At 40.0% G+C, this 26559-nt stretch overlaps 1 protein-coding gene across 3 annotated transcripts in view; it reads right to left on the reverse strand.

The window, feature by feature from the left end:
- Positions 1-12892: 12892 nt before the first annotated feature.
- PGM2 (phosphoglucomutase 2) overlaps positions 12893-26559 on the reverse strand; it is a 38227-nt gene continuing 24560 nt past the window's right edge. For 2 of the 3 annotated variants that reach the window (XM_060148367.1, XM_060148369.1), the window contains exons 13-14: positions 23088-23221; positions 12893-17581 (exon numbers count right to left, since the gene is read on the reverse strand). In XM_060148367.1, coding sequence (XP_060004350.1) covers positions 17479-17581; positions 23088-23221 — 237 coding nt within the window. In that variant the 3' untranslated portion in view covers positions 12893-17478. The remainder of the gene's footprint in view (positions 17582-23087; positions 23222-26559) is intronic. The other variant, XM_060148370.1, reaches the window with a different exon arrangement.

Consider the following 26559-nt stretch of genomic DNA (forward strand, 5'->3'; position numbering starts at 1 on the left):
CCTAATTCTTTTCCTCTATAACATATTCCTGGCTTTTAAAAGAACCGTTTTTCAGGGTGGTAGTGTACAGAGTTGTTGTTGTTTTAAGAAGACATAAAGAGAATCTGGTTATTTCCCTGGCTTGCAGAATAACCTTCCTGTTGCAAGGTGTTCTATGGGAGCTTCTGCTGGGCTCCTCTGACCTCCCCCGCTTTAGCTTGGGGGAATGTCCAGTGAACTGAATCCAGGTTCCCCTTATCAGTGCACACTGAAGAAATGCGCTGCAGGGTAGTCTCCTTTTGATCACTCTTTCTATTGCCTAGTACTTCTTATTGTGCAACAACATTATAGTGGGAGTTTGCTTCACTACTTTAGTCATTTCCTTTAATAGTAAAGCCAAGCTAGAGACATTCGGCCCTCTTCTCATTTTCCTGTTGCTAAATATAAAATGTAAGATGAAGTTCTCCTATTATTCAAAGGAAAGGAAATTGAGTCCTTAAATTTGAAGCTTAGAGAAAAAATTAAGATGGAGTTAGAATTTACCAAGATTCCCAGATTAGCAGGTATGTACCACAAAAGGCTTAGAAGAGTCAACCAGCAGAGAGATTTGTTGATTAGTGATTCTTTGTATGGACTTGGACGAGACACTGAAGTGATGTAAAGAAATGTGAGACATCGTCCCTGTCTTCAGGACTTTAAGCTTTTCTAACTCAGGGTCAACACACTTTTCTTAAAGGCCTATTTAGTAAGGCTTTTAGCCTTTGCAGGCCATTCCGTCTCTGTTCCAACTTTCAGCTTTGCCATTAGAGTGCAAAAGTAGCCATAACAAGTAAGCAAATGAATATTGTTGTGTCCTAGTGAACATGGATACTACCATCGGAATTTCATGAATTTTTGCATATCAGGAACTCTTAGTCGTAAAAAAATGTTTTTCAATCATTTAAAAATGTAAGAATTACTACATCAAACTAAAAATTTCCTGCACAACAAAGGAAACCATCAACAAATCGAAAAGGCAACCTATGGAATGGGGAAAACATTTGCAAACCACATATCAGATAAGGGGTCAATATGTGCTTCATTATCAACATATTAAATAACAAAATCTGGCCACGGGTCTAATAGGGTCTAATAACTACCATGATTTTGTGGTGATGAGGATATATGGTGGTCTGAGATACCTGTGGCAGCTGAAATGTGACATGAACATAGGTGATTTCTATTGATGACAAAGTTGCAGGGCCTGATGATACTTCTGTGGTTTGTTGCCTGTATTCATAATTGAAGGAATTTCTAAATGTTGGTTAGAACTGCTAGAAGTAACTTAAAAAGTGTTTTTATTTTCCATCCAAGTTCACTGACTCTTTGCATTCTATGCACAGAATCGTTGGAGAAACTTTGATCTCAAGTTAGGAGCTCCCAGGAAGTCAAGGAGAATGTGGGGAAATTGGGCAGTTAGAAGGTCCTCGTCTTTGAGAGCAACAATTTTAATAGAGCTGAGAAGACAGCGGAACTGAAGGGCATTGATTCGGCAATGTTGGTTTGCAAAATGGCTCCCAAACGCAAGGGCAAGAAGAGACTGAAGAAAGAGGCAAGATGGGCTAGTTAAATGGCTGTTGCCTTAAGTCACTCATTTTTGGGGTGTTTTCTTATGCAGTAAAAGCTAACTAATACAGGTGGGTAATGTATTTTCCAATTCTATGTTTCCTGGCAATTTTCCCGTATTCCATGAGTTCTCCAAGATTAACACACTGTGTGTCAGGATAACATCTACAACTATTCTTAGTACCCAGAGAGATTCTTTCGAGTTGTATTTTCTAAGTGCCAGGTTACCCATCCTGGGCTTCAAAAATCCAGTTACATGTGGCATGCTACAAGATCACACTTGGATATCAACGTCACCCACCAATTATCACAAGTCATTTCTTCCTATAACCAGTGACAAGACTCCACAAATCTGTGTTAAAAATTTCCCTTTGATGTTCCATAACCACAGAAGCTCCTTAGGTTTGAATGCTCTTTTGAAGAAAGACCCCATTCCTGTCACACTGACCAGCCTCAGGTGGCCATGGATCACTGCCTAGGCTTTGTAAACTTAGGCAAATTACTTACCTGACTTCTGTTGGTTCTCAGTGTCTCCAACCATGAGATAGGTATAAAAGTAACCGTAATTACCTTACAATGTTGTCAATAGAATTAATGAGTTAGTAAAGGTAAAATACTTAAAATGTGGCATGTAGTAGAGATGCCGTTATTGCTATATTTCAGTGTTGCAATTTGTCTCCTTTTCCTTCTTCTCTGGATCTTAACAGCTTTCTCCCCTATTCCATCTCTTTGCAGGGAGAACAGGAAACTAACCTAATAGGTTATTTCAAATAACTCCCATCTTTTTGGTAACTAAGAGTCCAGGAATTCAGCATTTATGCTTCTTCAGAAGCAGTGTAATGATTGCTGTAAAGAAAAGGTCTGAGACATTTTTCTCTTTTAAATGGTCAAGGCTTTTCCAGCAAGGACAGGAAAGCTTCTTCAAAGCCAGTAACATTTTTCAAGTTAAAATTTAACAACTTGGAAGTCTTTCAAAATTCCTTCAAGGCCTGTTCTTCCAAAATGAGATTTTTCTGGGAACTAGTGGGGTGTGCAGGAAAGCAGTCAGCGCTGGGCCAGTTCTGGAAGCATGTAGACTGTGCAGGTGTGGAGGAGGCTTACAATTCCCATGGACATTAGTGCTAGGTAAAACAGAACAAAATGTTTTAAAATGGACAGTTGAACTCCAAAGAAAAGAAAATATCCTAAGTGTTAAAAAAAAGTTTTCCTCGGTAAATTGAGAAGAGCAGAAAGTAGCTGCTGGAAGCCCCATGGCCTCAGGAAGATATGAGACCAAGTGTGGGTCTCAAGGACTGGGGTTTAACATCTCTCTCTCTCTGTCTCTCTCTGTCTCTGTCTCTCTCTCTCTCTCACACACATACACACACCCTGCGTGGGCACCTGGAAATACGGCCCCAGGCTGACAGGAGGCAGGGAGTTGGAACTGACTCACTTGTCTTTGTTTTTTTTAATTTTTTCTCCCCTACAATTTCTATTGGATTCTTTTTTCAAGTCTCTTGTTCTTATTTATGGTGTCCTATCTTAATTCCTTAGTGTCCAAGACACCTGAAAAGGACTGTGCCTCTGTGAGAAGGGAACTAGAAAAAAATGTACTTGCTGGTCCAGGATCTGGGAAGCTTGTAGTTTGTTTGAGACACTGGATGGGGATAGGGGGTGGGCTGGGGGTCAGAGGTGGGGAGAGTGAGTTCGTGATCAGAAATCAGAACTCCAAACCTGTGTCACATGCGTGTATGAAGTGTGGATTTATGCTTACAAGTTGGTGTAGGAGTCAAAGCTAATAAAAGTAACATAAAAATTCATCACCAGAACTTCCCTAGTGGTCCAGTGGCTAAGACTCCACACTGCCAATGCAGGAGACCCAGGTTAGATCCCTGGTCAGGGAGCTAGATCCCACATGCTGCAACTAAGAGTTCACATGCAGCAGCTAAGAATTTGTATGCTGCAACCAAAGATCCCACATGCTGCAGTGAAGATTGAAGATCCTGCCTGCATGCTACAACTAAGACCTGACACAGGCAAAACAAAAAACAAAACAAAAAAACTCATTACCAACTTTGTTAGAAGAGTTACAAATATCTTCTCCCAGATTGTGGATTGTCTTTTGATTCTATTTATAATGGCTTTTATTATACAAATGTGGTCAACTCTTTTGCTTTATGGTTTGGGCTTTTGGTGTCTCTTTTAAGAAATCCTTCTCGGGCTTCCCGGGTGGCGCAGTGGTTGAGAGTCCGCCTGCCGATGCAGGGAACACGGGTTCGTGACCCGGTCTGGGAAGATCCCACATGCCGCGGAGCGGCTGGGCCCGTGAGCCATGGCCACTGAGCCTGCGCGTCCGGAGCCTGTGCTCCGCAACGGGAGAGGCCACAACAGTGAGGGGCCCACTGTTGCAAAAAAAAAAAAAAAAAAAAAAAGAAATCCTTCTCTACCATGATATCATAGAGAAAACCTCCTACAATTAATTTCTTCTAAAATTCTTTTTTAAGTCTGCAACAGAAAGTTTTTAAAAGTTGTTTTTTTGTGTGTGGTACGCGGGCCTCTCACTGTTGTGGCCTCTCCCGTTGCAGAGCACGGGCTCCGGAAATGCAGGCTCAGCGGCCATGGCTGACGGGCCCAGCCGCTCTGTGGCATGCGGGATCTTCCCGGACCGGGGCACAAACCCGTGTCCCCTGCATCGGCAGGTGGACTCTCAACCACTTGCGCCACCAGGGAAGCCCAGTACTTTTTAAATTGAAGTATAGTTGATTTACAATGCTGTGAATTTCTTCTAAAAATTCCAAAGTGCTGTTCACATTTAGATCTTGAATCCAACTGCAGTTTACTTTTCCGTATGGTTTTGGATATGGTTTGAGGTAGGGATCTAATTTTAGTTTTTCCATCTAGACAGCTAATTGTTCCAGAATTTTTTACTCAGTAGTTCTTTCCTTACAGATGTATGATGCCATGTTGGCCATATACCAATTTCTTCTATATACATTTGCTTATTTGTTATTTCCTTCCACTGGCTTATTTGTTCATCTCTCTGCCAAATTTATTTACAGTATCTTTATAATGAATCCTAATAAATCCTAATAAGAGCATAATTTCCCTCTTCTTATTGTTATAAACTGTGAAGAGTCTGAGAATTTATCTATTTGCAAGCTAAGAAGTTAGCCTGTCACTGATTCATGGATACAAGTAGAAGACATGAGAGGCTGGTGAGTCAGAGGCAAAGGACTTTATTGCTCACAGCACAGTGCTCACAGCACAGCTGGCAGCATAAGCTTTACGTTCACCTCAGTTGCCCTTGTCGCCAAGTTCCACGTGTGACATGGAAGAGCTGAGATGAAGGCTGCACATGTCACCATGAGGAAGCTGAGCTTAGGAAATCCCAAACTTTAAAGACAGATGCTAGCAAACCTGCCTGTCCTTTTCCCCAGAGGGAGACACTTCTTAAATATCCTGGACATCAAACAAATCTTCCCCCTGCCCTGGAGGGAGACGCCATCTCTGTCTTCCAAAGCTGTTTGCTGTATAAACATCTTTGAAAACATAGTCCAGAAAAAAATGTCAGTGTGTCTGCTCAGGAGACGTGCAGAAATGCAAGAGACCAATAGAGAGTTGTCTCCCAACATTACTTCTTCAGTATTATTTTGTTTACTGTGGCTCTTTGTAATAGGGAAGAAAAAAATCTGACTTCATATAAGGTCTGTTTCTTTTACTTTAACCTTTGTACTCTACTGCTTTTGCAACAGGTTAAGAATGTTGTCTATAGCCTGAAATATACAGAATAGCCCATTCTCAAGGCTCTGACCTTTAAAAGTAGAACACTTTTCCATTCATATAGAGATAAAAAGTTGCAGAACAGAAAATAACTTTTGTCTTGTTGGAGGTTTACAGGAACATCCTGACCTGACCTATCCATGTGGACAGCTGAAAGAACAAAGGATCCCAACACTGAAAAGCTGTGCAACAACCAGCCACAGCCTTTTAGTAAAAGAAGCCTGAATTCTAACTTGGGTAAGATGGTTCTTTAGGACACTTAGTCCACCATTTCCTTGGTCTGCTGTCTTTCCGAATAAAGTAGCCATTCCTTGCCCCAACAACTCATCTCTTGTTGCCTGTTGTGTGGTGAGCAGTACCAGCTTGTACTCGGTAATACCTTTATTCTTCCATATGAATTTTAAAATTAATTTGTATAGTTGTTTTGGGTAGCACTATGTTACCAGATATAAATTTATACAAATCTTTTTGAAATGCATTCTTTACAACCATGTATAAATAGTATATTATAATAACTGTAATTACAGGCATGCAAAGCAATGAACAGTTTAAAGAACGATTACAACACAAACAAAAAAATAGTTTAAAAAACCCAATGACAGCAACATAACAGTGAAACCCCTGGGACCTTGCAGAAGTAAATATAAAACTGCCTTGTAATAACATTTTTACAACATAGGGCACAAGGAACTCTCTCAAATTAAAAGAAACAAAAACAGAGGAAAAAGAACCCACAAAAAACCTCTGCTGAAAATAAAACAAGCAAATTCACAAACACTAGGAAACAATCCATTGTGTGGGACAGTCAATACATACAACAAACTGAAGAAATAGCATCTTAAGAACTTTATAGAGCAAGGTGAAAGAGAGACTAAAGCAAGCATATTAAAAATTATTCAAAAACCAAAAACGGGAACCAAGAAGATGGAATGGGACATTAATAATAAAGAGAAGGAAGATTTGAAAAAGGATCAAATAGAACTTTTAGAAAGTTTTTTAAAAGCCACAACATTGAAATTTGAAATTCCAAAGAAGGATTGAATAGCAGATTAGGAAAAGCTAATGAGACATCAGTGAACTGGAAGACAGTTCCAGATGAGAAGGCAACGCAGAGATAAAGAAGTAGAAAACAATGAATATAGTAACCTAATATGACAATGAAATGGAAAAATATCAAAGAGCAAGAAAAAAAGTCTTAAAAGCATTCAAGTATTGAGCAAAAGATACAACTGTACTTACAAGAAGCTCAGGAACGGGAAAAATGAATCCATGGTATTAGCTGTTAAATAGTGGTTATCTCTGGAGGTTGAGGGAAGGGTTCCAACTGAAAAGGGCATGAGGGTACCCTTTGATACCCTTTGAGATAACGGACATGTTTTATATCTTTACATCCATGGTTTCGTGGATATTTAAAATCTAAAAAGTCACTGAGCTGTACATTTAAGATTTTGTGCACTTTATTGTATGTATTTTACACCTTAATAAAAACATGACTTAAAAAAGCAATCAGAAAGAAGAAGAAGAAGAAAAAAACTATCTACAAAGGGATGACAGCTAGAGTAATAGCACACTTTTGGTCAGAAACAAAAAAAGACCAGAATATAATTCAACAGTGACTTCAAAGTGCCAGGGGAAATAAACATCAAATTAGAGCCCTTTACCTGGTAGAACCATTACCAATGAATGAGGATGACTAATGAGATTTTCATGCCAAGACTAAAACAACCTCTAAAATATGTGCTTCAGCGAGAAGGGTTAGGATGGTTGAATCAAAATAGCAAAGCGCTGGGTGAATCTACATAAGCATTAACTTTCACAAATAATGATTTTGATGAGATGATGGATGTTCACTAAACTTGTAATCATTTCATGATGTATGTAAGTCAAACCACCATGCTGTACACCTTAAACCTATACAGTACTGTATGTCAATTATATTTCAATAAAATGGGAAAAATTATTTAAAATAATTCTTAAGGGTTTTATTTTAATTTTTTGGCTGTGCTGTGTGGCATGCAGGATCTTAGTTCCCCGACCAGGGATTGAACCCATGCCCCCTGCAGTGGAAGCAGGGAGTCTTAACCACTGGACCGCCAGGGAATGAAGGGTTTTAAAAATTAGGTGGATTATCTTGCAGACACACGCTCATGTGAAATGATCTGTGACAAGGTTATTCACTGCTGCATTGTTTGAAACAGTACTAATTAGAAACAACCTCAATATCCATTAATAGGGGAACTAATTAAATAGATTGCATTACATCTGTACATTGGACTGTACATTCAGCCATTGAATTATATTTCTGAGTGTGATATAGAGTAAATGTATTTCTCTATGAGTCAGATTTCTCTTCATTAACAACTACAACACGTCAGTGGGTTATAACAAGGAACATGAATTTCTCATACGCTCCATCTAAGGAGAAGAAGACAGTGAATAATTGCAAACATTAAAACACTCTTTCACAATTGGTAAGTGAAAAAAGCAGAGTGCAGAACAGTGTGTGCAGTGTCCTACCATTTGGATAAAATAAATCAAAACAAATGAATCCACTACATGATTGTTTTATATACAAGTTCTCTGGAAGAATGCACTTGAAATTGGCAAAGATGATGCATACGAACTGAGTGGCAGTGAATAGTGGTAGACTAGAGACATTTCACTCTTTATATACCTTTGGTACATTTTGAAATTTCCACCATTTGAATGTACTGTCTAAGCAAAAATTAAGTTTTCTGTATTGTTTGGGTGGAGGCTAGAGATATTAACTTTAGACCTGATTAAAAAATATACCTGCAGGACTTCCCTGGTGGTGCAGTGGTTGAAAATCCACCTGCCAATGCAGGAGACACGGGTTCGATCCCTGGTTTGGGAAGATCCCACATACTGCAGAGGAACTAAGCCCGCGTGCCACAACTACTGAGGCTGCGTGCCACAACTACTGAGGCTGCGTGCCACAACTACTGAAGCCCGTGCACCTAGAGCTGGTGTTCCACAGCAAGAGAAGCCACTGCAATAATGAGAAGCCCGCGCACCGCAACGAAGAGTATCCTCCACTTGTCGCAACTAGAGAAAGCCCACCCACAGCAATGAAGACCCAATGTAGCCAAAAATAAATGAATAAATTAAAGAAAAAAGAAAATACACATGCTAAGATTACTATAACTATAACCACAAAAAAAAAGAAATTTAATGTACAACTAAAATAGCACAGGAAGAGGGGTACAAAAATTATCTTAAGCACTTTAAAAAAACATACTTAAGAACCATTTGTGTTTCCTTTCCTGTGAACTATATTTCCACATCATTTGTTCTATTTCTATTGTGTTGTTGACCTTTTTTTGTTATTGATATCTAGGGGCTCTTTATTAGGAAGATAAGCCCTTTGTGATACAAGTTGCAAATATTTTTGCCCAGTTTGTGACAGAAGATTTTACTAACTGTAGGCAAATTTTCAATCCTTTCTTTGTAACTTGAGTCGTAGTTAGAAAGATTACATTCCAAGGTTACAAAATAATTAATCTATATTTTCTTCAATAGTTCCCATAGGTCCTATGTGAGTCTCATTTCCCCAAACTTTTATCTCCTTATAGGCGGGAACAATAATGGGTATATCTGCATGTCATCCATGGGGCCTAATCCCCCATGTGCATTTTCTCCAATAGGTAATACTTTTCTGCTGATGATGTTAAATTTCTCTCTAATCACCGATTAGTGTCCTCTATGGTCTAAGACAATTGAAATGTCGTTAGCGATTATTTTGCAACAAGTGATTGGATTTCAACCACATTACAAATAAGGAAATTGAGGTTTAGAGATTTTAAGAAACTTGTCCAGCATCACATAGTTAAAAAGTAATGAAGTTGGAATTGAAACTCAGATAGCTTGGCTATAGAGCCTATAACTGTAACCCAAATGGGTTGTAGTGGGTACAACCTAGAAATGATACAGATTTTTTTTTTCTTTTTTAAAATCACTGGTACCATGTGGGAAATGAAGGCAGCAAAATGATACTGGTTTTCTAACACAGAGCTGCAAACACTGAATGGGTGATATGAAAACATAGTGTATAAATCTAATTTGTTCATTTATCCAAGGATAGTAATACTCAAATGACAATTTATGAAGTGTTCTCATCTAGATAATCTCATGACGTTCTTTCAACAAGGAGATATTTTAGTTGTTAAAAATATTATCTTATACTAGCATGAGAGGGAAAATTATATATACACACACACAGAGTGTTGTTTATAGCTATGTTATATTAGCAAAGAATTGGAAACGACTTAAATGTCCTTCTAACTAGGGGATGAAAAACAGATGCAGAACCAAGGATATAATGTGCAACCATTTGTGAGCAAATATAGACTATTTCAACTTCTTCATCGTTTTGAGTTTTCTAAATTCAGAAAATGGCCTACTCAATGTTTCTTTCATCATTGCGATAGTCAAGATTCTCCCAAATAAAACATATACCTTGGCCACAAACTCGGGGTCTGTTTCATCCACAAGGTCAGTCCATTCAACTGTGACTACATGTTCTCTATTAGTTTAGGTTTCCACTCATCAGCCAGCTTCTGGCTTGTGCTGCTAACCGCTGATTCTCAAAGCAGCAGAACCCTCAAATCTTCTTTTTGTTATTGATGATCGAGATGATACTGATGACAGAGAATAAATGACAGAGAACAACACTGACTGAACTCTGGGTGACTTCCCAGGCTTCTTTCAGAATCTTTTTCTTTGTCTCACTATGTGAAATTGGTTTTTGTTGCTTGCCACAGAAATGCATACTCCAGGGCAAATGTCATGGCATCACGCAATTTAAGTTTCTTGTCCAGCCAAATGGATACTCTCTGAACAAACAGAGGATGTAGATCTCAAATGAGCCCATCTTTCTCAAGCAGCAGCACAAACTCAACCTTATTTAAATCTCTTGAGATCTTATCAGCAAAGATCTTGGTGGGGGAATTCCCTGGCGGTCCAGAGGTTAGGACTCTGCACTTTCCTGCCAAGGCCCCAGGTTTGATCCCTGGTCGGGGAACTAAGATCTCACAAGTCACATGGCATGGCCAAAAAAATTAAAAAATAATTATATTGTTTAACACAAAACAAACAAAGATCTTGGTTCCCATTCTGGGGTTGCACATGCCTTCTAAAGGAAGATGGTCTCATTTCCTCTGCCTTGTGGTTACATCCACCACGCAGCTGGTTCACTCAAGCAAATCCTTCAACAGCTCTCTCCGTGGATTCTTGTACTTTGCTCATATCTCTCCCTTTGTTTGTTGGTCTTCATAACTCAACACAAAAATGCAATTTTGTTCCAGAACAGGCACATAATTAAAAGGAATCACTGACTTTGTCCCTTCGACATATATACACTACCAAATGTAAAATAGATAGCAAGTGGGAAGCAGCCGCATAGCACAGGGAGATCAGCTCGGTGCTTTGCGACCACCTAGAGGGGTGGGATAGGGAGGGTGGGAGGGAGATGCAAGAGGGAGGGGATATGGGGATATATGTATACGTATAGCTGATTCACTTTGTTATAAAGCAGAAACTAGCACAACATTGTAAAGCAATTATACTCCAATAAGGATGTTAAAAAAAAAAAAAGCAATCACTGAGAACCTAAAGGTGTGACAAATCCCTTTCTTTGAACTACTGGAGCCCAAGAGCGCTCTCTGAGAGCAAGAAGTACGCTTTCATCAAGGCTGACACATGAGCTATGCGTTCTGTCTGAAATAGCTCATCAGGTCCTCTTGCCTCCCTTCTGGGGGAGGCCTGCACAACAATGGATACATCTCTTTTTAATGGAACCCCATTGCCTTTACTTGATTCCCCTTTTATTGTACAGGGCAAAGCAGGAGTGGGCAAACTGACTGGTGATAACCAGCACATGGCACTTGGAAAACAGCTAGACGCTCTGGGAGTGCCGCCCCTCCCCCACTCCTATCAAGTATCGCCCAAAAATCAAACCCGAATGAGATCATGCTTCTCCATCTTCCATGTCACTTTACAGGAAACGTAAGGCACAGAAAAACATGTTAAATACATCATGAGGAGGCAATCAACAAGATTCAAAATGTGGGAAACGCTACAGGGCAAACGATTTGGTCGTTTGGAATAAATTAAAAAAGGAAGAAGAAAAGAAAAGAGATGAAGACTTTATAGATTAAAAGAGATTTTAAGAGACCTATCAACCAAATGCAGTAAGTGGATACTACTTGAATCCTGATTCAAGCAAAGAGTAAACAACATGTAGGAGACAAATGGGGAGATTTGCACACTGACTAGATAATTGATGATGTTAAGGAATTGTAAACATTTAAAAATGTGTGACAGTAGTGTGGTTGTGTGTGTGTGTGTGTGTGAGAGAGAGAGAGAGACAGACAGAATATGTCCTTATCTTTTACAGATACATACTGAAATATTTACAGATACAATGACAGGTCTGGGATTTGCTTCAGAATTGTCCTGTAGAAGGATGGGGATTGTGGAAGATTTCGATGTAATGGGATTGGACATGAATGGGGGATTTGCTATAGCTGGGTGATGGGAACTTCGAGGCCCATTGTACAATTCTTTGTATAAGTTTGAAATTTTCCGTAAGTTTAAAAAGGAAAAGGTGCAAGTCAAATATCGAAATCACCGAAGGTTCTGAGCAGGTGTTTTTAAGCGGTGGTGTAGAATAAATTGGAGAAAGGGCAGCTGGGGAACTAACTGAATAAAAAAACTGATTTGGGGCTGGGTTACGCTGAACGCAATTTGAGGACATCTGAGTAGGAAAGTCCAAGGAGTCAGGTGGTAACATAGGGTTGGAACTTGGGAGAGAAGTCTGTAATCCTACACTTAGGACAATTACAGCCTTGAGCATAAAGACACTTTCAGAGGGTAGAGAATCGATGATTCCACCTCGGGGAATGAAACGACTTAGCGTTCAGAAGGAAAATATAAGGAAGCCTGCTGAACCAGCAAAGGAGATAATTAGCTCAAGCCTCCACCTAAAATTTACTTTTTTTTTTTTAACATCTTTATTGGGGTATAATTGCTTTACAATGGTGTTAGTTTCTGCTTTATAACAAAGTGAATCAGTTATACATATACATATGTTCCCATATCTCTTCCCTCTTGCGTCTCCCTCCCTCCCACCCTCCCTATCCCACCCCTCCAGGCGGTCACAAAGCACCGAGCCGATATCCCTGTGCCATGCGGCTGCTTCCCACTAGCTATCTACCTTACGTTTGTGAGTGTGTATATGTCCATGCCACTCTCTCGCTTTGTCACAGCTCACCCTTCCCCCTCCCCATATCCTCAAGTCCATTCTCTAGTAGGTCTGTGTCTTTATTCCTGTCTTACCCCTAGGTTCTTCATGACATTTTTTTTTCTTAGATTCCATATATATGTGTTAGCATACGGTATTTGTCTTTTTCTTTCTGACTTACTTCACTCTGTATGACAGACTCTAGGTCTATCCACCTCATTACAAATAGCTCAGTTTAGTTTCTTTTTATGGCTGAGTAATATTCCATTGTATATATGTGCCACATCTTTATCCATTCATCCGATGATGGGCATAACATTTACTTTTGATTTAGGAACCTTTATCAGATATGGAGCTACATTTCACTGTTGCCACCTAGAGATTTGTAAAAAAAAATAGTTAAGGTGAAATAGTTCAGAACAATGTATTTTAAGAACACAGTTAGGCCTCATCATCTCTGTAAACTGCAACCCTAACTTCCCTTTGGAAGTTGCACAATGCTATTTTGAAATGGTTTCAAATGCTTATTTGACCTGGAGCTGGCTCTTTGGTCTGTGTGCCCAGCTCCATTCTGGACTAGGTTTGCACCAAACACCAAAGTGGCTTTCACTGGGCGCGAACTGTTCCGAAAATTAGCTGTTCCGAAAATTTTAAATTCAGGGACCTACACAAGGAAGCCAAGGCAACAGAAACCAGATTCCCCAACAGTGCTCTCCACCCTGCTCACCCTGCGCTTATGTCCGAGGACCTCATCTCTCCAGGCAGCTGTCTTTCTCCTCCAGTGAGTCGAAGTTACCGCACTGTGCTTACATGGAGAAGTCTATCAAAGTGGCGTTATTTTAAACTTTGCTTCCCGTCTGCCCAAGAGTGTGACATCTTGCTTTCAATAGTTGGGTTACTCTACACAAAGTATGTTGGTAGCAAGAACAGGACAGAGGGACGATGCAGGAAAATGGCATTCAAACAGCCCCCCAGAGTCAAACTGTTTTGAACAAAAATGGTAGGAGTTTGAACTTGGTGTTCTTGAAAAAGACAAGTCCAAAAGGGGACATTACAGAGTGGTTTGCCCATATTTCAAATGCTTTACTATTGCAATGCAGCAATCTGATGTGTACATGTGATTTCCTCTGCTAGGCGAAGTTTGAGGTCACAAATCCTGTTTATTATCCGTATCCAGAAAAGTGCCTGACTCATAGCAAAATTCAAGCATGACTCAGTCAGTGGACATATGAACGAATGCACAAATAAGTCTCAGGATGTAGTCTTTTAGGAAGTAGAAATTATAAATATGATTTAGATGCCATTCTTTCAAAATCCCTTAAAAGGAGGGCATATTCACGTTTTCCGTCACTTAAAGCATTTATTTTTAAAACCATGTCTCCAGGGACTTCCCTGGTGGTGCAGTGGTTAGGAATCCGCCTGCCAATGCAGGGGACATGGGTTTGATCCCTGGTCCGAGAAGATCCCACATGCCAAGGAGCAAATGCGCCCGTATGCCACAACTACTGAGCCGGCGCTCTAGAGCCCGCAAGCCACAACTACTGAGCCCACGTGCCACAACTACTGAAGCCCGCGTGCCTAGAGCCCATGCTCCACAACAAGAGAAGCCACCGCAATGAGAAGCCCGCAACGAAGAGTAGCTCCCGCTCGCCACAACTAAGAGAAAGCCCGCGTGCAGCAATGAAGACCCAACGCGGCCAAAAATAAAAAAATTAATTAAAAAAATTTAAAACCATGTTTCTAATGTCAAGAAATAACAATACCGTCCCTTAATAGCATGATGATTGAGTTAAACCGATGAGCTAATGACAGCTACTGCCAATGTTTCTTAGAGGAAAGAATAAAGGTGTTTATTTCATAGAGACACCATGAGGAAAAATAAATAAAACAGTTGGCTTGCATTTCCTCCTGCAAGTCAGTCTCTCAGACTTAATTTGGAATTTGTTCTTTCTAGGCACCAAGAGAAAATGGGCTGCCACCTCTACACTCAAACTGGACAGTCTTCCCCAAGCAGTTTAGATATGAGAAGGCAGAGGGGGCTGCTACACGGCGCTCCGTCCCCACCACTGCCTTCCTCCCCTGCAGAACATTTCCTGGCGTCTGCATGTCACGTGGTTCTGTCTTCCTCATCCCCAATTTCAGCACCCCTCCCTTCAGGCTGCAAGGTAAGGCAGGATAGGAACACACGGCTGCCTGTCTCTTCGGTAAAAAGCGTTTTCCCCCCATCTCAGATGTTAGGTCTTTTAAGAGGGCTAGTTAAGCATTCTGCCAAAGAGAACTGCCAATGATTTATGATTGCTGATGGTGCCCTTAATGGATTTTTATATAATTTAAAGACCTGCAGCATGATATGACCTCAGAGACCATTTAGTAAAGTTTATTTTAAAAATGACAAAATTATCACCCAAAGTCCACAGTTTACATTAGTATTCACTCTTGGTGTTGTATATTCTATGGATTAGGACAAATGTATAACGACATGTATTCACTATTACAGTATCACGCAGAAAATGTTTTTTACTGCCATAAAAATCCTCTGTGCTCTGCCTATTCATCTCTCCTTCCCCCTTGCCCCCTGGCAATTCATTGACCTTTTTCTTGTTTCCACAGTTTGGATGATAATGATGTGTTAACTATAGGTCCATCAATAGTAACAAATGCACCCCTCTGGTGGGGTGTCGATAATGGGGAGGCTGTGCATGGGGTGGGGGCAGGGTGGGTACGGGATATCTTTGTACCTTCCTTCAATTTTGCTGTGAACCTAGCACTGCCCTAAAAAAACCCAAAGTCTTAAAAAATAACAAAATGGAGACTTTTGACAGGCTAAGTGACCTGACTAAGGTCACAGAGCTGGCTCCCCGTGGACCAAGACTAGAATGCAGGGTCCTCATGGTGCAAGCTTTATGCACCACACGTTGCTACCCTGCATCCCTCAATAACAAGAAATACTTGCTGGAGGATCTCCTCTAGGTCCAACTGAATCACCCACTCACATGAGGGAAGTGGGGCAGGTCCTGAAGTTTACATCTGGGTTCTGTTTTCACCATCTCCCCACCTCCGTCCAGGACTGCACACACACACCCCAGTGCCTCCAGGCTTTTGCTAATGCTGTGCTCTGTGCCTGGAAGACTTCCTCCTCCATCTCCAGCTGCTACTTGCCCCTGAAGGTGAAGCTTCCTCTGGGCAGAATGAATCCCTCTCTCACAATCCTCAACTCTGAGTACTTTGCAGATAACTCAATTATAGAACGTGTTAAGTACTGTAGTTACTTATCAGCCCTCCAATTAGACCCTGAGCTCCATCAAGCAGGACTGGATCTTAATTACATTCGCATTTCCAGAAACAAACTCTGTGATGGGGTACAATTTATGTGCTCACAAAAATGTAGAGAGGACACAAATCTAAAGTTTCTCTTTCCCAGAGTACACTTTAAGGCTAGAAAACAAAAATAAATATAGCTTTTACAATGAAGCAGCTGATAGAATATATTGAATATTGTACATTTAAGAGATCTGGTAGGGGACAAACTATGTATCACTCGGATATACAAATATTCTTTCCTTTACATTAGAAACATGATTGTCAATGGTACTGTCATTTTTCATTGTTCTGAAACTGTTAATAACCATTTAAGTTAGTAAGAGTATAGGCAATCATTTGCTTTAAAAATAAAAAATCACACAAAATAGATAAAGTATATAAAGAACAGTTTGGTCCTCAGTCATGGGTACTCAATGGGAGTCATTTTGGAAGGTTTTAAGGCCATCAATTATGAGGAGGCGCAGATTAAGTAACGAACCTGGAGAAGCCTAGTTTTAGATTGTGATCACATTAAGAACAAGGCAAAAAAAATCAAGGTCAGGTAGTCACTGTTTTAGAGTCCTTGCTGCTTTAGGACCAAAACTACACTGAATTGTGTTAAAGCAAAAAACTACAATAATCTACTTTGCAAGTTTCAAATAACCAATTGTTTCATTCAAGATTTAAAGAGATAAAGTGAATGTTAACACAGTGAACAAAGATGGTTAAGCTCTTTTTTCCTAGCACATACACAATGTATAATGGTGCATTATTAGAATTAAAGTTTTAGATCAAAAAACGATCTTTTTAAAGTATCTTTTGCTCTACTTTATAGGTTCCTGTGAATTGTATTTTCCCTAAACACAACATTTGATCTGTTCATCTATTTTACTTTATAAGCAATTGACAGAAATGTAAATACACATATATGTAGAAGTGGCTATCTTTTACATAGGACAGCCCAGAATTTAGTAATACGTGTAGGCTTTCTGGCTGTTTTACTTACACATAAAATGAATTTTAGAGAAGAAACATATTTGGTATTTATTCTAATGAAAGCATATTAATTACAATATATTTTTGAAGGTTAGTTATTTTTAAAATCTTCATTTTTTATGGTTTTGTTTTTTTTGCGGTACGCGGGCCTCTCGCTGTTGTGGCCTCTCCCGTTGTGGAGCACAGGCTCCAGACGCACAGGCTCAGTGGCCATGGTTCACGGGCCCAGCCGCTCCGTGGCATGTGGGATCCTCCCGGACCGGGGCATGAACCCATGTCCCCTGCATCGGCAGGCGGACTCTCAACCACTGCGCCACCAGGGAAGCCCCAAAATCTTCATTTTTTAAATTCAGATGATGCTCAACCTTTTAACAGGAATGTTGGTTTGTTAGATTTGACCATCTTTCTTTATTACCCTTAAAAGTTCAAACATAAAACAAGGAGGAATGTAGGTCTATTAAAAAAATATGAATACTTGTAGCAATAGTTTAAATTATTTAGCCCACAAAAACATTGCTTAAGAAATCAAGTTCAGCTTAATTGTAGGGAAGTGTAATTAGGCCCAAGGCTGGGATAGTTTACTCTCCTTTTGGCTGCAGGTTATACTTTTGTGGCTGGAAAAAATGTTCTTCAATAGCACTGACTAGTTCATTTAGTTCTTTCTTCAGCTGGTCGGGATCACTGCAAAATAAAGGGGAAAAAAAATTCCAGGTCAGTGGATTATTCCAAAGCATACTTTAAAGATTCTTCACATAGATCAATTAACATTGATATTTACCCTTAAGCGGAGGGCTAAATCAGACAAAACAGAACTCCAGTTACTTAAGCATGGGAACACATCTGTGATGTAGACAAAGAACTCATGTGACAATATTCATATTTTCCGCAAAGGCCTTCCTGAGGTCTCTACTATAAACAAAGCACCCCTTTGCACTTCTCATAAGAATTTTTAAGAAACACAATTTGTAGCCTAGCATCCTTAAAAGTTCTGTCTGTACCTAACAGTGCAGAGAAAACTTTCATGACTTCAGCTGTCATTAAATCCTGCTGAACTTTGACAAATGACATGGCTGGCAAGTCTTTGGTCTCCCAGGATATGAACGTTCTTGATCCTGTTTGTCTTCAAACTATTGGGAGCTCGGCTACAGCCTCCTGTGTCAGGCCTTCCCAGGATGGAAGAGATGGGGAGCCTCCTAGTGGGCCTGCTGGTCACTCACCCGGAACTCAGACCCTGAGACCCCCTGTTTATTATTGTTTTTTTAACATCTTTATTGGAGTATAATTGCTTTACAATGGTGTATTAGTTTCTGCTGTATAACAAAGTGAATCAGCTATACACATACATATATCCCCATATCTCCTCCCTCTGGCTTCTCCCTCCCACCCTCCCTACCCCACCCCTCTAGATGGACACAAAGCACCGAGCTGGTCTCCCTGTGCTACGCGGCTGCTTTTTATTCTACTTTGGGAACCAAAGGGTCACAACTAAAGTATAAACAAAAATCCTAGGAACTAGATCCCTTTAAGGAAACCAAGTTTTCAAGCATGTGGAAAACACTCATTTATGTGCAAACAATTGGAAGGTTGATAACAGATAAAACAGACTTGTAATTAGACAGGTGTCTAATTTATGTGGCAGCCTTACATATCAGGTTACTAGCATGAGGCGAGTTACTGTAAGTACTTAAAACCAAAAAGCTCAATAGAAAAACAAAAATCTTTCAATTTAAACTTTTAATACTTCATACTTGACCACCTTTAATATATGCAAACTTAACTTTAACGGAAAGGGCAATCTTTGTAATTAGTTAATATCATTTTTGCATTGTAATAGTTAACCAGTACAACTAAAACAATCCATTTTATTACAGACATTAATTCTGGCTGTACTACTTACTAGCTGTGTGCCCTTGGGCAAGTGAGTCAACCTTTCAAAGGCCCATATTCCTCATCTGTAAAACTGAGATAAAGACTATTTTCTCAAGAGAGTTGTCGTATAGATTGAGATAAATTATAGAAAGCAATTAGCACAGAACCTGGCCCAAAAACCTCAATAAATGTAGCTATCATTATAATTACTTTTACCCCCCCAATGGTCACATATTTCATAATTATGCTTCATAAATATATATGAATTACACAAGTCTTTTCTTTTCCTTCTCCATAAATGTGCTTTGAAGAAAATAAGAGTTCTCAGGAAGGCATACTGACTAATAATTACTGGGTTTTTTTTAATATAAATTTCTTTCTTCCTTTCTTTATTTTTGGCTGAGTTGGGTCTTTGTTGCTGCACGCGGGCTTTCTCTAGTTGTGGCGAGAGGGGGCTACTCTTCATTGCGGTGCGCGGGCCTTTCATTGCGGTGGCTTCTCTTGTTGTGGAGCACGGGCTCTAGGCGTGCGGGCTTCAGTAGTTGTGGCATGTGGGCTCTAGAGCGCAGGCTCAGTAGTTGTGGCACATGGGCTTAGTTGCTCTGCAGCATGTGGGATCTTCCCGGACCAGGGCTCGAACCCATGTCCCCTGCATTGGCAGGCGGATTCTTAACCACTACGCCACCAGGGAAGCCCTTACTGGTTTTCTTAAAACAATATACATAAAACAAAACTCATCAATGAATTTACTATATATCCCCTGCTGGTTTTGTTTCTCTGTTAGAACCTTGCTTGAGACTATTACCTAAATCTTGAGATAGTAAGAGAGTGTCCTTGTTCTTAGGAGTTGAGTATTGAAGTCTGCAACTTATTTTCAAATGGCTGAGAAAACAAATAAACCAGCCCAAATATATAATATTGATATGTATGGTGACTGAGAGCAAATATTGCAAAATGTTAGCAACTGCTGAAACTAGGTTAGGGTAGGCAAACTATGGCTTGCAGCTTGTTTGTGTAAATAAAGTTTTATTGGAACACAGCCACACCTATTCTTTTGTCTGTGGCAGCTTTCCGGCTACAACAGCAGAGCTGAGTGGTTATAACAAGGGCTATATGGTCTGTAATCCCTAAAATAGGTAGTTTGGCTCTTTACAGAAAAAGTTTGTCAACCCCTAGTCTATGTGAGGAGTATGTGGGTATTCACTACATTATTTCTACATTTCTATAGGTTTGAAAATTTTCACAATAAAAAGTTGAACAAAACTAAAGACATCAAGGGAGATCCCTGGCAGTCCAGTGGTTAGGACTCTGTGCTTTCACTGCCGAGGGCGCAGGTTTGATCCCTGGTTGGGGAACTAAGATCCCACAAGCTGTGCGACACAGCCAAAAAGAAAACCCCAAAACAAAAAACAAACAAAAAACAACAACTAAAGACATCAACCCCAACAAAAATAGTTTTTAAAAGCAGGACTTATATTTGAAAAAGATTTTCTATTCAAAAGGGTTAGTGGGGGCTTCCCTGGTGGCGCAGTGGTTGAGAGTCCGCCTGCTGATGCAGGGGACACGGGTTCGTGCCCCGGTCCGGGAAGATCCCACTTGCCGCGGAGCGGCTGGGCCCGTGAGCCATGGCCCCTGAGCCTGCACGTCCGGAGCCTGTGCTCCGCAACGGGAGAGGCCACAGCAGTGAGAGGCCCGCGTACCATCAAAAAAAAAAAAAAAAAAAAAAAAAAAAAGGGTTAGTGGGTTATGGAATTCCATGAATGAATGAAATTCATGATACAAAATATATTAATAATATTTAACGTTAACAGAAAGTAAGGAAACCTTAGCCATGGCTTTACTGCTGTTGTGTGTTAGTTATGCTCATGCCTTGCTTGAGCCTTGACAGCATATCTATGGGCTGACCTAGTGCTTAATGTTTCATTTAATAAATGGGAGCAACATTTCAATGACTATAATAAAAGGACAAATTTTCAAAGTATTTTCAGCAATTTAGAAACTAATATTTGAATTTAAGTCCACTCAATAAGCCATGTGAAAAACGTAAATACCACAGATCCTTAAACAGTAAGTTGTATTGTTATTATAAAAGAAAGTTTTCTAAAATATTACACATATTTTCACAGGATAATGAAAAGGAAAAAATATATAGAGAAAATAGATCTTTAAATTGGACTTATGTCCATTTGTTTTCAAAAGAATGAGATACAGAAATATGAAAACACTAAGTGAGAATGAGAATTATTCAGAAGAAGATTCAGGGCTGATCTGGGTGTGGCTTGCTATTTCCTTTATGATAAAGTCCCCAACAGGTGACTATTCTGAGTTCTTGTATCCATGTTTTATAGTTTTGTTTTGTTTTAATATTTCTTGCATTGCTATCAGCCCTCACTTCTTCATGCCTAAGGAAAATCCAACTGTAACAAATCTTCCCTGCCCCTCTAATCTGCTACATTTAATCTGCTATTAGCTCGCTGATTTAAGATGCTCAGAAAATTTCCTCTGCTCTTATTTCCACATAATGTAAATTTGGTCCACAAGCCAGAAAAACGCTATGGACAAACTTTGGAGTGTATGTGCCATTACTACCTAGGCCTGTGCCGTCTACTACAGTAGCCACTAGCCACACGTGGCTACGGTGCAATTGAAATGCGGTTAGTTCAACAGAGGAACTGAATTTTTCATTTCATTTAAGTTAATTAATTGAAATTCAAATTTGAAAACTAGCACTCGATTCAGTTATTGGAAAACTTAAGTATGTTTCCAACAACTTGGGTGTCAAAATCTACTTTTTCAACTGTAAATTTTAGGAACTCTAAATACAGATTAAGAGGACCTCCCTGGTGGTCCAGTGGCTAAGACTCCGCGCTCCCAATGCAAGGGGCCTGGGTTTGATCCCTGGTCGGGGAACTAGAACCCACATGCTGCAACAAAAGATCCTGCATGCCGCAATGAAGATCTCGCAAGCCGCAACTTGCACAGCCAAATAAATAAATATTACCCAAAACATTTTAAGTATTTCCAGAAAAATATAGTATTCGAATTTGAGATGTGTGGTAAGTGTAAAATATTGTATGGATTTTGAAGACTTAGTGTGAAAAAAATTTTTTTAAATACCTCATTAATAATTTTTATAGTGATTACATGTTGCAACATTAATACTTAAAATACTTAGTTAAATAAATATATTATGTTTCTTTTCACTATTTAAAATTGTGTCTAGGAGAAAATTTCAAGTTGCATATGTGGCTCACATTTTATTCCTGTTGGACAGCACTGACTTAATTCACTTTAAAAAAAATTTCCTGATATTTAAAGAATTATTTTTATTTTTTGGCTGCGCTGTGTCTTTGTTGCTGCACACGGGCTTTCTCTAGTTGTGGTGAGCGGGGGCTACTCTTCGTTGCGGTATGCGGGCTTCTCACTGAGGTGGCTTCTCTTGCTGTGGAGCATAGGCTCTAGGCACGCGGGCTTCAGTAGTTGTGGCATGTGGGCTAGTAGTTGTGGCTTGCGGGCTCTAGAGCGCAGGCTCAGTAGTTGTGGTGCATGGCTTAGTTGCTCCGCAGCATGTGGGATCCTCCCTGACCAGGGCTCGAACTCCTGTCCCCTGCATTGGCAGGAGGATTCTTAACCACTGTGCCACCAGGGAAGTCCCAAATTTCCTGATTTTGAACTGTATTCTGAATAGAGAAATGATAGCTAAGTGACTGTTAAATAGGTGTGTAATATGACACTTACACGTACTAGCTACATGTACCACGTCTGATAAAGTTCAAAATGTTACAGGTGTTGGAAAGTGACCAACTCAAACCCTTTACCAAGGTCACAAAGCACGACCCTGAAGCTACCAGACCATCGGCTCTTTGGTGGTAAGGACTCTCTGTGTGGCTCTTCATCTGCCCCAAGACCCAGCGTGACTTACACACAATAGGTGCTCAAAGATATTTGTTGAATGGACATGTAATGCATTTTAATTTACTGTATCAGAGACATGGAGAAAAAAGAGAAAAAGTCATCGGTGTCAGCCTCAAATATAAAGTACTAGAAAAAGGAAATTTAATTATTATTACTGAAATTAGGAATGAAATTTTCCCATACAGGGAAATTTGGGGTAGAAGGAAATAACCAAGTAGGAAGTAAGCACTCTTGTCCCTAGATGCTTCAAGGGGCTGTTAATGTCACAATAGTGCTGCAGGTTCTGAAACAACATTCCTAATTAAACTACATATTGGAAAGATAAAATATGTTACTTAGCGTCTGAATAGAATTTAGGAAGTTTAGGGAATAAAAATCACAGCAGCTGCCATCCATAGCATACCTATTTCCAGGGGGGGCGCACAGTTCAGAATAGTACTTGATTTTGGGCTCTGTCCCACTGGTCCGAATGGTGGCCACACCTCCATTAGCAAAGGTAAAGGTGATCATTTGACTGCTTTTACTAGTAGGGAGAACCTAGGAATTAATTTACACGTTATAAATTTAAGTAGTAACATCAGCTGTTCTTACCTAACTAACATTTTCCACTGAATAAGCAAGAGAGTAAATGCAAAACAAAGAAGAAAAGAACATTTTTGAGGAAATCAGAAAATGTACTCTGTATAAATGAAATAAATAATAATAATAAGGCAATTTGTGAAAATTAACTTTGTATATTACTTTTTACCTCCATGGTTCTATTACAGCTACTAAAGTTTTACTAAAATTGAAACACATCATTTTCACAAGAAATTGCTTTAAACCGATTAATAATGCATTACCAAAACCCCACAAAACACTAGGCTTATTTCACTTTCAAGGGCTTCTGATAGATGTATTCTTAGCTGATTGCTCTCCAAACTCCACTAAAATGACTGAAGCATTAAAATCAAAAAACACACAAGGGCAAAGAGGCAGCAGCAGTTGAGGGGGTTGCCAACTAATCGTGGCAGTCAGAAACCAGGTGGAGGGCAGAGGCGACCTGATGGAACACAGAAGAATGTCCTCGGAGCCCCTGTAGCAGGCAGATAAGAACCGAGTCAGCATGTTCTGCAGGGCCCTAGTAAAGCTCACTACCTAGGGCACCTGGTACAGCAAAGGGCAGGCGTGAGACAAAGAAGCTATTAGATCCTCCCAAATCCCCACCTTCTGCCCACGTGGTCAACCAACCACCTCATCAGGAGACGGTTTAAATCTCTGGGGTAATTGAACCAGAAGGGCTCAGAAGCTGGGGACGCTGGGCACCATGGAGGGCAGGGCATGGAGAAAACTTAGAGTAAGTCAGAGTCTGCACACTGAATGCTCAAACCCCTCCTCCCAGGTCCGCAGCACCTTTCCACCACTTCTGGGGCCTCAGCATCCCAGTTTATTACCCTCAGGCAGGAGATTAGGGTGAGAGTGAGGCGTCCCCAGGAGACCTTGAGGGAAATAAAGACAATACAGAGGAAACAAGACCTACATTTTAAAAAAGCTATAATTAATATCCTTAAGAGAGGTAAGATATAATACACATGAAACAAGAATAAGATGTTACTTTCAATAAATTAGAGAAAAAGAGCTGAAATGTTCAAAGCAGCACTGAAAGTTAATGTTGAGGTAATCTCCCCAAAAGTAGGAAAGAAGGATATAGATGGACAGTGGGAAAAAAGAAACACGGAAAGTAGAACATCACTCCAGGAGAGTCAGCATCTAAGAACCTGTCAAGAAGGACTTGTCAAGAAGGTGAGAACAGAAAATGCAAGGGAAGAGGTTACTTGAAAAACAACCATCCAGCGTCCTTCTTTGATAAAAATCAAGAGAATTTCTCAGAACTGAAAGAAATGACTCCGTAGATCAACAAAGACCAACCAAGTATCCAGAAAAATGAATGAAAAGAGGCCCATACTAAAAGCATATCACTGAAATTTTAGAACCCCAAGTTTAGCGGAAAGTTCCTAACGTCTTCCCATGGAGAAAAAAACAAATGGCACGGAAAGGACTGAATGAGTATGGTGTTCTCATCCCTGAATGCAGCACACAGCAGGTCCCAACTATTTCCTGAGTGAATGAATGATGGATGCTCAACGGCTTTACAAATACAGAGCAATGCTTTCCAAACTGTGAGTCAATAAAGCATGAGGGTAGAGTAAGACATTTTCAGACCTAAACACCTCCAAAAATTTACCTGTCATTCATTTCTTCTTAGGAAGCTACTAGAGGATGTGATTTAGGAAGATAAATATAAAAAGAGGAAATCATGGGGTCCAGGAGCAAGGGACCCACCCCCAGAGAGTGGTGAAAGGGCATTCCCAGGATGACAGCTGGGCGTTCAACCCAGAGAGCAGAAGGCTCTCCCCAGAGGAAGGGACCAGGAGAGAGGCCATTGGAAACAAGATGGAACCAATAGTCCAGGTCAAAAACCCTACTGAGAGGTATTTGAAGGATGTGGGAAGAACTGGTGAGGCTTACATATAAATCCATGCAAATGAAAGAACAAAGCAGCTATCAATTAAAGGAAAAGTAATTCTTTATACAAATTAAGGGGAACCTAATCATAGTACACTACTTAACTAAGCAAAAAACAATAGTTACCAGTCATAATAATACAAGCATGGAATCTGATGTCACCAAGAGTTGTGGTATAAATGTACTGTAAGGACAGGGGAGAAGAGTCGTGAATGCTGGAAGTGTAAGAACTAAATCCCTATCTCCATAATAGAAAATTAATAAAGTCTAACACTGATAAGTCATAGTATTACCACATGAGCACACTGTTTAGAAATCTGGTGGTAAATACCAGGAGAAACAACTAAGAGGGAAGGTGGTTGTCTTGGCACATGGAAATGGGATGGCAGGAGTTGGAACTGCCATGTCTAATCATAACCCTTTTAATACTATTTGCCTTTAAAAACATATTGTGTGCAGATGTAAATTAAAAAATATAACAAGGTGAGTATCAAAGCAAATGGGAGACTGGGATTGAAATATATACACTAATATGTATAAAAGGTATAACTAATAAGAACCTGCTGTATAAAAAAATAAATAAAATTCAAAAATTCAAAAAAAAAAAGGCAAATGTCCAATATCTCATAAGGATATTCTTACTGTCCTTCCTCTACCCCCCTGCCATAGTTAGCAATACTCTTCTGCCACATTTGAGCCTTCTTTTGACTCCACTGGGGGAATCTACATGGTAGGAAGAATGCAAACTCATGCTTTACAGCGAACAACTCCTATATATTCAGAGAACAGGGTAAAACTAAGCAGGAAGCAAGCAGTGGTTCTCAAAGTTGGACCAGTAGCATTAGCATCAGCAGGGAACTTATTAGAAAGGCAAATAAGGGGTGGGCTGCAGGACTCAGTGTTTTAACCTGGCCACCAGGTGATTCTGATGCTTTTTCAAGTTCAACTGCTGAAAGAGAGGAAAAGCTGCGTTTGGAATCAGAAGACCCAGATTCTATCCCTAGCATCACCAGTTAGCTGTGTGACCACAGGCAGGTCTTACACTTCTGAGTACAGTCATCCCTCGGTACCCGTGGAGGTTTGGTTCCATGAGCCCCCCACAGATACCAGAATTCATGGATGCTCAAGTCCATTAAATAGTGTAGTACAATCGACCCTCGGTATCCGCGGATGTGAAACCCTCAGATGATGAGGGACGACTGTATCGATTTCCTGCTGTATTAAATGACAGCATTGGCTTAGATGACTAGCGAGAACCCCTTCAGTTTCAGCTCATGATTTTTAACTCTCTGTATATTTTGATAGCTTATTTATAATAATGCCTAAAATCAGCTTCAATTAATTATATGATTAAGTTGAGCTATTCAAAG

Source organism: Lagenorhynchus albirostris, chromosome 4 (genome assembly GCF_949774975.1).
Source record: "Lagenorhynchus albirostris chromosome 4, mLagAlb1.1, whole genome shotgun sequence".
NCBI classification, from domain to species: Eukaryota; Metazoa; Chordata; class Mammalia; order Artiodactyla; family Delphinidae; genus Lagenorhynchus; species Lagenorhynchus albirostris.